Source organism: Rattus norvegicus, chromosome 20 (assembly GCF_021556685.1).
Source record: "Rattus norvegicus strain SHRSP/BbbUtx chromosome 20, alternate assembly SHRSP_T2T, whole genome shotgun sequence".
Taxonomy (NCBI): Eukaryota; Metazoa; Chordata; class Mammalia; order Rodentia; family Muridae; genus Rattus; species Rattus norvegicus.
The window spans coordinates 46770290-46788698 of record NC_141553.1 but is presented as its reverse complement, the minus strand read 5'-3'; the positions used below and the strand labels follow the sequence as shown (position 1 = coordinate 46788698).

The 18409-nt window shown below is 45.0% G+C and overlaps 1 protein-coding gene across 2 annotated transcripts in view; it reads left to right on the top strand.

Moving 5' to 3' along the window:
• Slc16a10 (solute carrier family 16 member 10) overlaps positions 1-18409 on the top strand; it is a 113035-nt gene that overhangs the window by 86789 nt on the left and 7837 nt on the right. Inside the window, 2 exon segments of one of the 2 annotated variants that reach the window (NM_138831.1) lie at positions 7298-7441; positions 17054-17282. In NM_138831.1, coding sequence (NP_620186.1) covers positions 7298-7441; positions 17054-17282 — 373 coding nt within the window. 2 annotated transcript variants of the gene reach the window in all.

The following is an 18409-nucleotide window of genomic DNA, read 5'->3' as shown; positions in this document are numbered from 1 at the left end:
TTAGAACACGCTGTCAAAATTGGACTTAAAAAAAAAATCCTCTTCTTTTCCGCCCATTAAGTAATCTATTAAGTAATCTTTATTCCAGAAAGCTTTTTTTTTCCGGTTGTTTTTTCTGTCTTAATGGTGCTCTGTCATTATCAATGCCATGGAAACCCATTTTAATGAAATGGGAAGAGTGGTTGTTTAAAAAACAAACAGATCAGCAGAGACGCCTTCTGGAGTCCTGGCAGGCCGAAGGTCAGCGTCCATCCCAGTCAGCTGCTGAGGAAGCAGTACTACCCAGAATCTGGAAACAGCTCCCGGGCAACCCAAAGAGGTTAGTCCTTAAAGTGGGAGCAAGCGGACACAGACTTCCTTCTCAGCATATCCGCGTGTCGATCTCGGAGTACAGAGGTCCGACGTAATGGGCCAAAATGACATTTTGTAGCATACCAGATCCTTGGCTCTCTTATTCTGTCCATAAAGTTCTAGGTCGGTGTTTTGGTATAAAAGGCTTAATTTTATAAGAACGCGTTTCTGCAGCTAACTGTGTCCCACCTTTGTAACCACGTCCCAGAGCTAGCTTGCTGGTATGTAGTGCTGTTGCCAAACTCCTTTTAATTTATCTCCAAATTTTCTTTTTTAAAAAACAAAAAACAAAGACAGAGAAAACAAGTTTGTAAAAAGAAACACTAAGCCTGTTCCATTCAGATTTCCGACAATCCATCTTTGAAGCCAAAGGGTAGCTTAACGTTTGGCTTTGTAACTAATTCTGAGATTAACTATTAACGACTCTTAGCAGGGTTTCTACTCCTTTTCAAAGGTACAAGTTTTGTTTTGATTTTTAAAGGGGCCAGGCTCTTTTCTTTGATTTTGCCTGTTAAAGAAACAGTGTTGGCTCTGCTCCCAGAGCTCAGGAGGCAGAAGAATTTGAGTCTGAGGAGAGTTTGGACCATACAGTAGAACCACGCCTCCTCTCCATGACGCAGTCAGTTAAAAAGAAAATATATTTAAACAGCATGGTCTTTTAGAATTATGGGATAGGCTTTTAACATTTTAGATGGAGACACACACCCCTTTTTTTAACTTTTAAGTTTATTTATCTGTTCACTTATTTTCTGTGTACGAATGTTTTTCTTGCACGTACATCTATGCACTACTTGTATACCTGGTGCCTGAGAGGTCAGAAGAGGGCACCAAAAACTCCTCTGGGACTGAAGTTACTGATGGTTGTGAGCCACCGTGTAGGTGCTAGGGACTGAACCCAGGTCCTCTGCAAGAGCAAACAGCCCTCTTAACCCCTAAGCCATCTCTGCAGTCCCCTTCTTCTAGGTTTCAATACAAGAGCTATAACCATAGCTGGCCGGGAACTAAGTAGACAAAGTTGGCCTCGAAGTTGTGACAATTCTCCTGCCTCTGTCCCTCCCAAGTACTAGATACAGGCGTGTGCCACCATGCCCAGCAAGATGAGTATATTTTTAGAAATTACTCTCTATCCCATGCACACAAGAAGCAGCAGGCTCATGCTGCTGACCTCTGGTGCACATGGCAGTGAGGAGAAACACAACCCCTTTCAGGAAATAGGGAGTTAAAGTCAGGTTGAATTCCAGAATCACCCAAACATTTCCAAGCATCCAGTAGCCCAGTTTTAGTTGAGCCATGCAAACTACAGATGCTGCCTTTGTTAACCCTTCATAGTGAGCCAGTCACCTGTTGCTTCAAGTCCACCGTCCACTTTGTTGGTGGTTTTTTCTTCTGTTCTGAAGGGTTTCAGTAATCTCATCCTTTATTCTTCAGCAATGGGTAGCCTAACGTACATACACTAGCATTCTTCTGTCACGTTCTTTGTGTGACTTGTTATATAAACATATGGGATAATGGGGGTAAAGGGCACTTATGCCTCAAGTACACATGTGAATATGAGGAGGGCAGTGATAGTTAGTGATCTCGGTTCATAGCCAAACAACAGAGGTAAGGAGAGTTTGGACCTTTCTGACCTAAGGAATTTGTGGTTTGCAGGTATGTGCAACTACTAGATTCCGCGTAGCACCGTGGGGTTGTACAGAGGCTCTCCATTTAGTTTTCCCTCATACCCGAGGATCTGAGAGCCAAAACATGCTGCTGTGTTTCCTCAGTGGAAGATGCCCTCCATCCCCATGTGTCTTGTACAGTGACTTCCCTGCAGTAGAGGTGAAGGGAGGGGTGCCAGAGGGGCTATTCTGGTGCGCCTTGGGAAAAAAGGGATCTATTGTCGGATCAGAGAGACGCCATTGATCCTAACAAGGACCCACTGTTTAGTCACAGGGAAGATGGTTAGAGGAAGGGTGAACTGCAGTGCTTGGTCTTCTTGCTCAGGGATATAAGAGGAGCGCATGTTCTATGATGTGAGTTCTTGGTTATCTTTGGCTTTCAAAACAGTAAGCTTCACACAATGAAAACAGCTTCTGTGGTCAGCAAAAGCGTTGTTACTTGCACGATGGGGAAATGTTTTACAAGCTCAGGATACTGTCAGATGTATTTAGTCCCGTGCTTAACCCGACACCTCAATTACAGATAGGTGCTTCTACCATAGAAACAACCGTGCATTCAGATATAGTCTAAGGCCGAAGCCCAGGGTGGGAATGGCAGGGGGATGTGCTTGCCACCACACCTGATGAACTGAGTCCCACCCCAGAACCCACGAAGTCAAGCTAGCAGCATGGAAAGTTGGCTGAGCCAGCCTATCCCATATAGTGAGACCCCTTTTCAAAAGAATGATTTACTTATCATTGTTACAAATTAAATCTGCTCTCCCATGGAACACTACTTACCCCCAGTAAAGTTAACTTTAAACAACTGATCCCAAAATAATAATAATAGTAATAATAATAATAAACACAGGGCTCAGTCTAAGCTTTCTGTTCTCGTTAGCAGTGCGTCAGGTAAGTTCGAAAGTATTTGTCCTACAGTTTCCTGTCTCTGCCCACATGAGTTACTGGAACCACCATGTTGGCCCTATGCTCTCTGTATTCAGAGGGTGAGAAGAGGCAGAGTCATAAGCCAGACAGCAGCCGTCCTAGAGGCTCAGGCCAAGCCTACTTGGTACTGACGATGCCTCAGTGAGGAAGGACACAGAGACCCGGCACCCACAGAGTGGGATCACCTATTCATACAGTCCCTCACCTAACAACCAAGGATACTTTTAGTTTGAAGCTTTGGAGGGGCACATAGAGAAGAAGTTTTAGAAGTTGACATCCTTTTTTTATTTAAGTAATACTGACACAAATTTGATGTAGTAGCATCCTTTAAATAACTAAGTTTCTAATTAAGGCAACATTGTAATTTATTAAATTTGCTATAAATAAAATAACATATAAAATAAAATATAATATGTTAAATAAAATAAAGATGTTAAAATGGTTAGTGTACTGTACAAAATAGTGGGTTTCATTATGACCTTTCATGTGAATGATCACAAATGTATTTTGTATACTTTTAACATTCACGGTCACATTACCTAGCCTCTTTCGAAAGAATCTTAAATATCTTACTATTTCTTATAAAGATTACAAAATAGATTGGGGGGAAGGTAAAAAACTCAGAGAGTGATAGAAATGTATTAGGTTCCTATTCTTAGACTCGTCAAGAGAATGACTGACAAATTTGGTCTTAGAAGTATTAAAGCAACCTCTATGAAAACTCTAACAAGAGCAGGCTGACAGTGTAGCTAGGTAAACACCCAGCATTCCGAGTCTCTGGCTTCACTCCTCGGCGTGTGGTAGAGAAGGTGTAGATCCACTGGGCGCTGCTTTGTAATTTTTCCTAATAAACCTCGGGAACACGCACCCTGTCATAGCACATCTGTCTCTCACTGGGCTGTTTCCCTCCAGAATGTGAGCCTTGTTTAGCTTTGCAACTTCCTGATTCCTACAGCACTGGTTGTCATGTGCTTGCAACGACAAGGGAATTCTTCAATAATGCAATTCAAGGCTCTGTGTAATTTAAATTAGTAAAGTTTAGGGTTGGAGAGATGGCTCAGTGGTTAAGAGCACTGACGGCACTTCCAGAGGTCCTGAGTTCAAATCCCAGCAACCACATGGTAGCTCACAACCATCTGTAATGAGATCTGATGCCTACTTCTGGTGTGTCTGACGACAGCTACAGTGTACTTATATAGAATAAATAAATAAATCTTAAAAAAGAAAGAAAAAGAAAAGTTTAAGTTAGCTACAGTAAAGAAAAAGTGAAAAAGAAATAAAATTTAGACATTTTAATATTTTACTTGATCTTACAGCTGAAGTCTTATCTTTTTTTTCTTTTTTTTTTCTCTTTTTTCCCATCTTTATTAACTTGAATATTTCTTATTTACATTTCGATTGTTATTCCCCTTCCCAGTTTCCAGGCCAACATCCTCCTAACCCTTCCCCCTCCCCTTCTGTATGGGTGTTCCCCTCTCCATCCTCCCCCCATTACCACCCTCCCCCCCAACAATCACGTTCACTGGGGGTTCAGTCTTGGCAGGACCAAGGGCTTTCCCTTCCACTGGTGCTCTTACTAGGCTATTCATTGCTACCTATGAGGTTGGAGCCCAGGGTCATGAAGTCTTGTCTTAACAGGCACTCAGTGTTAGGCTGTTTGTATGTCTCCCCATCCCAGTGACTTGTGGTTCTCGGCACATTTGTATCCAGCGTATCCCAGCTTAGACTTGTCCGATGTTAGTGCGCATTGCCCCCTCTAGTGAAAGGACGGTGCGTCTTAACAGGGCAGTTGGCGGGAGATGCAGTAGCAAAGTAGAGGCCATTGTCAAATGAGGCACTTTAGTCTAAAGGCTATAAACCCCGAGGGGAAAGTCAGCCGAGAAGTGAGCTTTCAATGGTGAGTTTAGGAACTTTGGGAATGGTGCTCAAGCAGGAAGTATGTTAGAAGGTTGCTAGAGTGTCCAGGTAAGGAGGGACATGAACCTGAACATGGGGAACACAGACCAAAGGCAGCATGTGTGAGTCACTTAGCCAGAAGACCATTACCATTTGGTGGCACTCTGATCTGAAGAGAGGAGCTGGAGTAATGTAAGATTTCTTTTTTATTGGGTTTTTACTGCTATCCATGAGCTGATAATACTGTTAACCAAAATACAAGAGAACAACTTGTAAGGGGTGGGTGAACTCCATATGAGCTATGCTGACCTTGAGGTGTCTCTCAGACAGGCAGATAGGCAATCCTAGATTTACATGGGAGTGCCCAGAGAATTTAGCTAGGCCGTGCAGAAACACATTAGAAACTGGAGGTGCCAAGGATAGCGTTACCAATAGCAAGGAGTCACAAAGCCACAGGGCACAGAAGACAGGAGGGAACTGAGAAGCAAGTGGGGCAGACATTGTCGCAGCCCTTTCCTGCTGAGCTGGCTGATTAAGGCTGAGATCAAAGTTGGCCTCATGCCGTTTGCAGCAGGCTCCTGTTTGGCTTAGGTAGCATTGGATCTCACCATCTTCTAGATTAAAGCCGGGTGCTAGCATTTCTATACAAGACCCAGATTTTATATTTCTTCCAAATTTTAATTTTTTTTAAATAAAAGAAGTGTGGGAGGAAGAACCCATGATGTAGGTGGTAACAACTCCTGGAAGTCTGCCTTTCTCTACATACATCTGCTTCATTCCTCACAGGCTCAGTAGCCATTCAAGCCAAGGGTAGGGGTTAACGAGCACACATAGACCAGTGGCAGATCATGAAGAGCTTTGACCAGCAGACGGAATATAGAATGTAGGCTGTAACAAGCAGCTTCCAAAGACAGAAATGGTGAGATTAAAGTCCTATTTAGGAAGACAATTCTGCAGCAGTGTAAAAACAGAGAAGTTTAAAACTTATCAATTCTTACTTCTTAATTCAAAAATTTAATTATATGTGCCTGTGTGCATATGTGTGTGTGTGTGTGTGTGTGTGCATGTGTGTGTGTTTTGCCTGCATATATGTCTGTGTGCTCTGTACATGCCTATAGGGGTCAGAAGGGGGTGTCAGTCACCCCGGACTAGAGTTAGACACAGCTGTGTCCATGTGGGTGCTGGAAATTTAACCCAGGTCCTCTGGAAGAGTGGCCAGTGCTCTTAACTGCTGAACCATCTCTTCAGCTCCAATTACCAATTTTTAATGAGAAATGAGAGCTACCACTTCCCCACTGCCACATTAGTTACTTGGGCCATTGAGCTTGGTAGGAAATTTGCTTATGTCTCTTAGGACTCCAGGGGATGCCTACCATATAAGGGGCAATGAATGCTTGAGTCAATATGGGAAAGTCAAACAAAATGGCTAACCATGGCTCAGAGGTCACCATAGACACTATTTTACCAGCCTTTATGAGGAGAGAAAGATCCTTTATTCTACCCCCATCTTCTATTCCAGCACAGCCAATAATCTAAATGATCCTGTGTAAAAAGGATAGTCAAAATTAACATCTGCTCATTAACTGTATGTAGCCACTTGTTCCAGGTGGCGTTAGTGTTGGCCAAGCCTAGGGTTTCACACACGCTCAGCAGGTGCTTCAGTCCTCTTAAGTACGCATTTGTTTCACTTGGTCCTATAACCACCCTTGAAATAGATACTGTTGCCATTTCCATATTGTAGACCAACTGAGACCCTAAAGCATAACTCAGCCGCGAAGCTTGCTGAGCGAGGAGCAGTGCTTGGATCTGGCAGTCTAAGAGACTTGACCACTACAAATTGTTTGTGTGTCTGTATCTACTGGCATGCCACACGGAACTTACACCTCCACGTAGGAGGCTCTGATAGAACATATTGCAAAGGCGTCAGTTTTGTTCTGGTTCCCAGAAGAAATAAAACTCCAAAGATGACCTTTAGCCATCTTCCAGGGGCAAGTAACCTTGCAGGTCTCTAGTCTCCTTTGAGCGCTGGCTTGTCGTTAGTGTGTGCTGATCTGTTTAATAAAATAATAATTGTAGTAATAACTCATCGTTTGAAATTTTGGTCTTCTGAGGCAAGGTCTTGTTACATGATGCAAGCTGCCCGGGATTGTGCTGTGCAGCCGGGTGTGGCCTTGCGTTCTTAATTCTGCCCTAGTCTGCCAAGGGCTGATTACAGCGTGTGCCACCACACTCAGAAAACTCATTCCTTTTATACGGGCTAAATCATAATAGATTTTCTTGATATGTTTTTCTAGATCACAGAATTATCACAGGAGATGCTTTTAAATATTTCAGTTTTGAAAGGGGGTTGGAGTAACATTATAGAGGGAAACAAACCACATTTGATGTTTAATGGTGCATGTTTCAATCTTGTGAAGTTGTCCCACCATATTCAGCGTAGCTCCCTTTTTCTTGACCTACAGATGAACCATGTAAAGGAAAGGTTTAAAGATGTGAACAACAAGGAGGTGCTCTTCATGTGCATTGGCGTCACTTCAGGGGTTGGACGGCTTCTCTTCGGCCGCATTGCAGACTATTTGCCTGGTGTGAAAAAGGTCTACCTGCAGGTACTTTCTGGGCTCTCTTCCCCTATAGATGGAGTTTACCTGCAGGTCCTCTCTGGGCTCTCCTCCCCCTATAGATGGAGTTTACCTGCAGGTCCTCTCTGGGCTCTCCTCCCCCTATAGATGGAGTTTACCTGCAGGTCCTCTCTGGGCTCTCCTCCCCTATAGATGGAGGTTTACCTGCAGGTCCTCTCTGGGCTCTCCTCCCCCTATAGATGGAGGTTTACCTGCAGGTCCTCTCTGGGCTCTCTTCCCCTATAGATGGAGGTTTACCTGCAGGTCCTCTCTGGACTCTCCTCCCCCTATAGATGGAGTTTACCTGCAGGTCCTCTCTGGGCTCTCCTCCCCCTATAGATGGAGTTTACCTGCAGGTCCTCTCTGGGCTCTCCTCTCCTATAGATGGAGGTTTACCTGCAGGTCCTCTCTGGGCTCTCCTCTCCTATGGATGGAGGTTTACCTGCAGGTCCTCTCTGGGCTCTCCTTCCCCTATAGATATAGATGGAGTTTACCTGTAGGTCCTCTCTGGGCTCTCCTCCCCCTATGGATGGAGGTTTACCTGCAGGTCCTCTCTGGGCTCTCCTCCCCCTATAGATGGAGTTTACCTGCAGGTCCTCTCTGGGCTCTCCCTCTGCAGCACACTCTGTTCCTGGCTCCTAGTGGTCATTTGCACTAGCTGTACCTATATGCATGTATGCTGTAAAAATGGTAGGTGCTTCTAGACTAGAACTTCTGCAGACATGTATTCTTTCCTTGTTTCTCTTTTTGTTGGTCGAGACAGAGTTTCTCTGTGTAGCACCGGTTTTCCTTTGAACTCACTCTATAGACCAGGCTGACCTTGAACTCAGAGATCTGCCTGCTCTTCCTAAGTGCTACATTTAAGAGCCTGCCAGTGTCACCAGCCTGCAGATTCCCGAGGGCAAAGGTTGCCTGCTAGGTGTTATGGAGTGTGCTTAACCAGATACTAATTCCAAGGTTATTATCCGCTTGCAGTTGAAGTGAGTCTTTCTTAGCAGAACTCTGCAGCTTGCTAGATGCTGCCCAGCTCAGCACATTCTGTGATCCTTGCTTACTAGTCAAAGGTCCAGGGGGACCTGATAGTACAGTATTGCCGCTCAGTGAGATAACAGCTCCCTGGGAAAAGTCTGAATCACTAGTGAGAGTCTAAAGATTATAAAGACACAAGAGCTACTTAAAGAGCCAGGATGTAACTTAGCAATGAAGCTTACCTTGCATGCACACGGCCCTGGCTTGTTCCCCAGCATCATGGAAAAGTGGCTTTCTATAAGTGAGTAGGTGGCTAGGTGGAGAGAGTCAGAGATAAGGAAGAGAAGAAAAGAATGTCCTAAGTAGGGAGAACACAGGGTCCATGTATGTGTGTGCCTGGGAAGCTGGATGCTTGAAAGGCATACAGGAGGGGGAGGAGGGGGTATAGCTGGAGGGAGGCCAGGTTAGGAAGACATTTATGGGCATGAAAGTTGATGACCTTCCACACAGTGGTTCATCCTAGCATGGGGGTGGGGGGTATAGGCAAGAAGATCAACACAAGTTCAAGGCCAGCCTGCTCTACATAGCAAATTCCAAGCCAGCTGGGGTTACACAGCAAGACCCCACTTCAAAAAGTCAAAGGAACAGAGAAGGGGTGCCCGATGAAGCCATTTATGCTCTGTACGCCTGAGATCTGTTGCTTGGCTAATGGTAGAGGTGGTCTCATTATCCCGTGAGATTAGCAGTTCAGTATATCCAAAGAAGACAAACTATTTGTTTTTGCCACATTCATGCATGGAACCTATGAACAGCCAAGTTAAATGCTCACGTAAAAGTCTGGTGGGACGTGAGCATTCTTGGGCTGCAAGGGAACTGAAAGGAGGTGACCAGGTTGGTAAGAAACATCTGGGAATAGAGTGCTTCTAGGAACACCAGTGACCATCCACATCAGGAACTAGTGAAGTGATTGAAGTAAGAGACCACTGGTGGCCACCAGATGACAAAGTGGGAGTAAGGGGACTGCGTCCAAGGACGGTAAAGGAGAGCCGGAAAGCGAGTCAAGGATTAATCGTGGGAAGTAGTGTGAGCAGGCTCATAAGAGGTGAGATCTGGGAACAGGAAACTGTAGAATAGGCGGCTATTCCAGATAAAGTCACTGCCCTGAGTCAGCTATAATGTGTGGGTGGTTACATCACTAACTCTTCCCTGAGCTGAGTGTTCCACACGCACCATCTCCAGTCCTCACCCTTCAAGGAGGCTTAGTTCTCTGCTTCCACTTACAGATACGCACTCTTAGGAGCAGAGTCTGCCTTGCCGTAGGGTCCAAGCAGACAGTCTCGGGCCAGTCCTGTTATGCAGCTGGAAGGAAGTGGAGACAGTGGCTGATGTCTGCTTCTTTCCACCAGTGCTGGGAGGCCTCGTTGGTCTATATACTCTTTTATAAAATGTGGCGCCAAGTGGGCGTAGAGATGCAGGCCTCAAGTAGGTCCCAGTGCTTGGGAGGCAGAGGGAGGGAGATCCCCAAGTTCAAGGCCGGCTTGGTCTACATTGTAAGTTCTAGGACAGCTAGCTATGTAGAGAGACTCAAAAGGGAAGGGGGCTTTGAAGCAGCTCCATGAGTAAAGCTGTGGGCCTCCAGCCTGATGACCTGAAATCGGTGCCCAGAATTCAGGGGAAGGTAGAAGGAAAGAACCGTGCTCTCTCCCAACTTGTCCTCTGACCTCCACGTGTTCTGTGCCATCGCAATCCCCCAAACCCTGTACACACGGGCACGGTAGCTTGCACCTATCTGTAAGCCAATACTTATGAGGTGGGATTGCCACAGACACAGGGCCAGCCTGGGCTTCAGGCTGAGACTCTGTCTCAAATACTGTGGCAGTATTAATTTATTTTATGATCATCATCCCGCCCTTTATAACACTTCATTGTAGATAAACTTATCCAGCATTTTGCCGACCAGCTAGTTCTGCTTGCTAATGTCAAGGTGCCCTCTACTGGAAATCTGCTGCACTGCAGACTTTCAGCTTTCATTCTGTAAAAATAATACTAAATATTTCCTGTGCTCTTAGACATTAGCCTAGGTGCAGAGGCACACACAGGACAGGAAGGTCCCTGGGTCCTAGAACAGGGTCAGAGCTGGGAAAAGCTAGGGGAGACTGGCCTGGAAGAAGTAGGGATGCTGGGAAGGGGTGGAGATCTGTCTTCAGACCCAAGATCAGGTTTTACTTTGTAGAATGTTGGTACAGTTTACAATAATCTAGGGTTGTTGGCTAACTGGCCCACAATTGTTACACAAACATCCTGCTCTGCCTTAAACTTGTCTTGAGGGTGAGGAGGAAGCCAGCCATCTTGGAAATTCACCACCTTTATTACCTACATGTGGTCCCTCTCCTATCTGCCTGCCTACCAAGGTATTTGTCAAACTCCGAGTCCCTCAAATGGACATCCTGTCCATGTGTCTGGACCCAAATGCCCTGGGCCTCATTGAGTGCAGAATAGGATGAGGGTGGGTGGGTGGGGCTGAAGGGAGTTCATGCCTGTCTTCATGTGTAACTTTCTCTTCCGTTGAAAAAGGTCGAGTCGGTCAGTGCTGTTAAACTCCGCTTTTCACTTTCCTTATCACTAACATTTACATGAAGGCATGGGGTTTACCCAATATCTAGATGGAATTCGAGTACTTACCTTTCCCCAGACTGACTCAGAGGCCCCGCAGTCTCACTGAGGCTGGCCCTGCTCTGAATGTGATCTGAAGAAAATCAGACATTTCCTCTCACTCTCTTCCTCTGTGTGAAACATGTCAACAGCACCAAGGCCCTGTATGCTCCGGAAGGTTCCAGTCATTTGGTCACATGGCCTCCATTCCATCTAGTTAGTGTAGGATGACCAGGACTTAGCTGCTCTCTCCCTTGGTCACAGCCTGGCTTACAGCCTCCTGTAAAGCTCTGGAAACGTTATGTCGATGAAGCATTTTAAGAGCAGCATATGAACCTAACTTTGTCCAGTTGTGAGTCTGCCTCTGAGGACGCCTTGTGTTTGCTCATAAGGAGCTTAGCTTCTGCCGGAGTCCAGTGTCTGCGTAGGATAGGCCAGTGTTGTCTCCCACAACGCTGTGCTTGTGTAATGAGAACCTATTATCTTCCAAACTGGGTTCCGGGATTGACAGATCAATATTTGATCTGTATATCTGATATTTATTTGGAAATGATAAGGAAGTACTGATGTGTGTGGACAATTTATCAAACCTTGACACATGCTTCCTGTGGCCTAGGGATCCCTGCAAAAAGGGCAAATATTTACGTTCTGACCAGCTTAGACATAAACTCTACTGGGAACGAGCGTTTTCCTTATCACCGTAGTTACTGCCGATGCAAAGCACAGCTCTCACCTCAAAAAGAGTAGGTGTTTATTCTGCAGGCAAACATGAGCAACTGTGGTTCCAGAACATAGATTAGGTCACTCCAGGTTCTGTGCTCCAAAGTGGGGATGTTTGGTGAGGTGTGTATAGTAGCAGAACGTTCTTGAAGCATGCTACTTTTCAGATGTGTTAGAAACATGAGGCAGGTAGATTAAAGCTCTAGGCCTCAGGCACCACCTGACGGCATTTGTGGCCATTTGGTTGGTGGTATGGGTTCACTGAAGAGCATTTTACCCAACAGTCACAAAGATATTATTCGCTCACATATAGAAGAAGGCAGGGCATGGCTACCAAAGGGCTAACAGTGGCCTAAGGTAATTTGTTTCTGGACTTGTAACATTCTAAACTCTCCAACATGGTTGAAATTTTAATAAATTAGTTGGCCTTGAATATTTGGTGGGGGATGGGGAGTCAGCTCCTTCCTGAGAACTTTCCCTCAATACAAATAAAGTAAAAGAAACTAGGCATTGTTCTGAAGCGCTCAAGGAATGGGCTGTCTGTATGAATGACCTTAAGGAGTTCAATTCTCAAGGGAAAATGACAAATTTATTTAATTAAACTAATAAATCTTATCCTTTTTCATTTTATATGTATATTTTCTCTCCATGTAAACCCATGCAATACAAACATGCCTGGTGCCTGCAGAGGCCTGAGACAGCACCAGATTCCCTGAAACTGGAGTTAGAATGTTTGTGAGTTGCTATGTGAGTCCTGGGGCTAGAACCCAGGTCCTTTGGGAGTGCAGCCAGTGCTCTACCCACTGAGCCATCTCTCAGTTCCAAGTTAATAAGTCTTACAGGAGGAATGGTAATACATGTCTGTATTCCTGTACTCAAAATGCTGGGGCAAAGGCATTCCAAGTTTGAGGACAGCCTGGGATATATTGCTACACCAATCTCAAAGGAGCAACGACAATAATCAATCTTGGTCAAATATCTGAGAAAGTTAGTTAATATAGGGTAGCATGAAAAAGGGACTTGTAGTTCGGTAAGGATTAAAAAATGCTCCAGTTGTGAACCTTAAAAATCAAGCAAAAAAAAAGCTGATCAAAACCAAAAAAATAAATAAATAAATAAATTAAAAGACAAAAAAGTAGAGAAATTGGGGAAACTACCCAAATTAAAGAGCCTGGACTTCATTATGTTAATTCTCCCATGAAAACATTATTAAGTAAAACTGAGTGTGCCAAATACTGTATGAGACTGTCAGGTTCCCAGTAGTCATTAGCTGCCTGTGTGCTAAGTTTAAACTCCAGAGCTGCTCTTCTTGACAGGAATTAGTACTGAAAAAATCGGGAGAGAAATAAGGCATGGGTGAATGTCTATTGTAATTAAGGGGTGTGTGTGTGTGTGTGTGTGTGTGTGTGTGTGTGTGTGTGTGTTGTATTGTGATGAGGTGGCTGGAAGTTTGGTTCATGGTTTTACCAGTGAAGGGCATTGAATGAACCAGGCCTGATAGTTCACATCTATAATCCCTAGCACTCAGGAGGTTATGAGTTCAAGACCAGCCTGGGTACATGACATGATCTATTTCAGCCAAGCCAAGCAAGACAAAAAAAAAAAAATTAACTAGGATAGTTTAGATTTCCTGGAGTTCGTTGGATTGAAAATGTTTCTAAGACTGTCCATGTTTCTTTCACAGTTGCAGACAGAAAAAAAGTTTATTTATAACTAGGAATGGTAGGATTTGTGTCTCCCAATCCCTGCCTCCTCTTCCTGCTTTTTTTTTTTTTTTTCCGGAGCTGAGGACCAAACCCAGGGCCTTGTGCTTCCTAGGCAAGCGCTCTACCACTGAGCTAAATCCCCAACCCCTCTTCCTGCTTCTTAAGGAGAGACTAGATGTTTCTTTAGCTCTCTGTTCTGGGGGCTGGGAAGTCTGGTGTGTACCATTGGTTTCTGGTATCACTTCTTGGACATCTTAATATAGCAGAGGCATCAATGGCAACAGAACCTGGTTAGCCTTTGGATAAAAATAGCAAAGCGTTATTTTAACTCCTTGGCCACTTGTTACCTTTTAGACATTTTGGTTATATTTAGGCTTTTTGTCTCAAGCATCAGAATGTCTTTTGCTTGTTCAGGATCACAGAGAGCCAGAGCCTGGTTGTTTTTAAGTCAACCTGATACAAGCTAGTCATGGGGTAAAGAATTCTCATGCCCCTGTAGATCAGCCTATAGGTACATGAGATAGGAATTCTCATCCCTCTGTAGATCAGCTTATAGGCACATCAGACAGGAATTCCCATGCTTCTGTAGATCGGCCTATAGGCACATTGGATGGGCATTTTCTTGATTAATGATGTGGAAGGGTCCATCTCACCGTGGGCAGTGCCACTTGTAGGCAGGTGGTCCTGGACGTACAAGAAAACAGACTGAGTAATCAACAGGGAGCAAGCCAGGAAGCAGCATTCTGCTTTCTTTGATGATGGACTGTGGTGAGGAGTGGTAAGCTGACATAAACCCTTTCCTCCCAAAGCTTGCTCTGGGCCATGGTGTTTTTTCTCAGTAATGGAGACTACAACTCAGACGACCTTTCTCGCTTATCTATCTTGCCCACTACTGGGAAGCCACACTTATGCTTTCACTGACGTTGGGACAGAGAAAAAAAGATGTTTCAGTTTTTTTAAAGTGGGAGAATGGAAGATTTTATTCTTTCAGAAAGTGAGTATGAAGCTGTTTGGTGGTACACACTATAATCTCGGCCCTTGGGAGGTGAAGGCTGGAAGGTTATGTGTTTAAGGCCAGAATATCTATTCTCTCCCCTTTGGTCCCCACTGTACTTTAAATATACAGTTGTCAATGTAGTAATGTCAAGGCTACACAGTGAACTACCCAGCTTCATATCGCAATGGGGTCAGAAAGGTGACGCAGATTGTGACTGTTTTCAAGTGTTTCTTAGTGCTATGTCAATGGACAAGGTGTGCCACAGTTGGTGAAAGCTGCCATTCCAAAGGGTTTCAGTTATGGTTCTTCAGGAACTGTCTGTTTCTGACACAGCTAGCTCCAGAGACCCTGTTTCCAGTCTCTCAGCACACACCACCAGCCAGCACGCCTGTTCTTTTTATGTGGCTGCAGAACGTCTAAACTCGTGTTTTCATGGAGTTTTACCAACCGAGCTATCCCCGGAGCCTGAAAACTGCTGGTTGTGAATCCCACGCTTTCTCAGACCATGCATCCCCAGAACCCTTAGAGCATGAGTAGCTTCCCTGGTGTGCACTACCAAGCCTGCTGTGCCGATAGGGTCTGTCCACTTGACACAAACTGGAGTGCCCTGGGAAGAGGGAAGGCAGTTGAGGAATTGCTTCCATCCATCAGACTAGCTGTGGGCCTGTCTAGGGGGTGTGTCCTGACTAATGATTGACATAGAAAGGCTCAGCCCACTGTGAGAGCCGTTCCTAGGCAAGCGGCTGACAGAAGGGAGTAAGCCAGGAAGCACCATTCGTTCAGCCATCAGCTTTAGTGCCTGCTTCCGCTTCCCACGGGAGCTTCTGCTTGGTTTCCCTTCATATAGGAAACAAAGCTCTCACTCTGTAAAAACAATTTCAAGAGTAGTTTAGTGAAAACGAAGCCGTTTTTAGAATACCAGTCTGCAGAGAGGGACGAGAGCGTGGAGAAAGGCAACATGGTGGTATACCAGTTGGCACGAGACTGAAGTTTAAAACTCCTGGTCTTGAGAAACCCTGTTCTTGTCTTCCCATCAGCTGTTGGCCCAGGTGCATGATCTCTGTAAACTATCACATCTGGTCCAAAGACTGTATCTATCTATGTGTGCACACACATCTATTTGCAGAGTTTGAGAGAGACTCAGTCACATAGCAGACTCCTGCAGCTTCCCAACTGATCATTGTAAAACAGGCAGGTAGCACCTCTTGCTTTTCTGTGACTCTTTGAGCTCTGCATGCACCTCATACCTGGAGTGAAAGCCAAATGAACCCTTTCCTCCTGCAGCCTGCTTTGCTCTTGGTGTTTCTCATAGTGATAGAGAAACAAATAAGGACAGTTGTATCCTCTAAGCATGCCAATAGCACGGAAATCAGAAGAGACAGTGCAGTGATGTCCACGGCCTGTCTCTCTCATCTCTGGTTTGCTGCCCTGCAGTCACTGGAGGGCACCTGACAGGACCATCCTGTCCACTCTGAGCCACTGTGCATGTGGTCTAGGCCTGCTCTGTCTATGTGCCTCAGGTGTGTTAAGGTTTCCGAGCACCGCCATCTTTGCAAGTGAGACAAGGACAGCGTTGTACTCACAGTGAAGTGACCCCTGGAGAGAGGTCAGAGAATGGCCTTGGTAAACAGTAGTGTGTGCACAGCTTTCTTCTGACCATCCATTTGGGGTTTTCCAAGACTGAAGACAACTTTCAGGAATCGTTTCTTTCCCTTCCCCATCGGGTCCTGGGCCTGGAACTCAGGTTTTCAACCCTGATGACAAGAACCCATGCGTGATTAGCTCTCGCTGCTCGTTGTTTTCTGTCTGAGGTAGGCTCTCGGTATAACCTCAGGCTAGCCCTAAGCTGTGGATTCTCCATTTCCTGGAGTTCTGAGCATAACCACCAGGCCAGCCACTTACCCGCTTTTGTTATTTCCTCAGAAGTTAGAGATGGTCTGTTCTCTTATACTTTACACACATGACTATGGCACCATCTAAAATACTTCATTTGTACCCTTTTATTAAATGTCCTTCTCTCCAGAACCCAAGAGGAAGAATTGACTTGTTCATTGTGTAAACCTCTATATAGCATTAATGCTTACCAGATGTCAGGCAAAACCAGGCGTTTGATTGCATTAACTACCCTAACCCTGAAATACTCTAACCCTTAATGCTAAAATGCCCAGATATAAAATGCAGTATTTACCCCTAAAGTGTAATGGGTTTCATGGGTTAAAAGAATAATCAAGTGCTTAAAGAATAAATGAGGCTAACAGCATTGGGCCAGGTGCATGATCTCTCTAAACTTTATAATATCTAATCCAAAGATTTGTTCATATATACGTATACATACATACATATATGCACATTCTTTAGTCTTTATGTGTATATAAAGTATTCTGACTGAAGAATGCACATGCTGGGAAGGAAAATCACCATGTAAAATGGTTACGTTCTTGTTCCCTAGTGAAAATGGTAAGGAAATCTAAGAGGGCCTCGGGGAAGTTGATCCCATGTTAGCAAGAGGAAGAGGGGTTCCTGAAAGCAGCGTTAACGTGACATCGTCTGTCCTAGGTCCTCTCCTTCTTCTTCATCGGCCTGACGTCCATGATGATTCCCCTGTGCAGCGTTTTCGGAGCCCTCATTGCCCTCTGCCTCATCATGGGTCTCTTCGACGGGTGCTTCATCTCCATCATGGCGCCCATTGCCTTTGAATTAGTTGGTCCTCAGGATGCTTCCCAGGCCATTGGGTTTCTCCTTGGATTCATGTCCATCCCCATGACTGTTGGTCCTCCTGTTGCAGGTAAATATGACAGTTCTTCTACAGCACTGTCCACTCTGGATCCTAAACCCTGTTTGTTTGTGAGATACATTATTGACAGTACTCTGAGCTTTCTTTATCTCATATCTGCTTGTTTCATGTTGGGAGTTTTTGATATTGCTGTTGTCTTTGTTGCTTGTTTGATGATTTTTCAAGACAGAGTTTCTCTGTATAAACCCCGCTGTTCTAGACCTCACTCTATAGATCAGGCCGGCCTCAAACTCAGAGATCTGCCTGCCTCTGCCTCTTGAGTGCCAGGATTAAAAGGGGTGCACCACCGTCTTCTGGCTCCTCTTTTAATAAGCCTGTCTGTTGATAGTATGTTGGAAACATTTATTGGGGACCATTCTATGAGTGTGTGTGTGTGTGGGGTGTGCATGTATGTGTGTGTGGGGTCTGTAGGTGTGTGTGTATGTATATATGGGGGTCTGTATGTGTCTGTGTATGTGTGTGAGGGGTCTGTATGTGTATGTGTGTGTGTGCATGGGGGGGTCTGTGTGTGTGGGGTCTGTGTGTGTGTGGGTCTGTATGTGTGTATGTGTGGTGTGTGTATATGTGTGTGTGGGGATGTATGTGTGTGGGATGTGTGGGGGTCTGTATATGTGTGTGTGTGTGTGTGTGTGTGTGTGTGTGTGTGTGGTGTGTTAAGCCCAGGCCCTTGCACATCCTAAGCAAGGACGTGCCACTGAGCTACACTCCCAGCAAACACTCCCTGTTGGGGCATGCTGAGTATTGGACTTGGGCATGGGGTATACCAAATACATACTCTTCCAGTACGCCATGCAGTTAGCCCCTACTTCTTCACAGTTCTGTTCGCATGTATGTTAGACAAATGGAAACATGAAAATGAAGATTCTGATAGACTTCCAAGCATCATTTACTACTTGTACATACGTAAGCATACCCATTGTAAAATGGTTGAAGAGAATCACATGTAGTGGAGAGAACTATATTGTCTATCAAAACATAAATATAGAAATAATGCAGTGGTACAGATCTATATTCTCAGTGTTCAGGAGAACTGCAAGTTCAAGGCCAGCCTGGCCTACACAGTGAGTCCCAGGAGAGCTGGGACTGTATATAACATAATAAGACTTGACTCCAGTCTG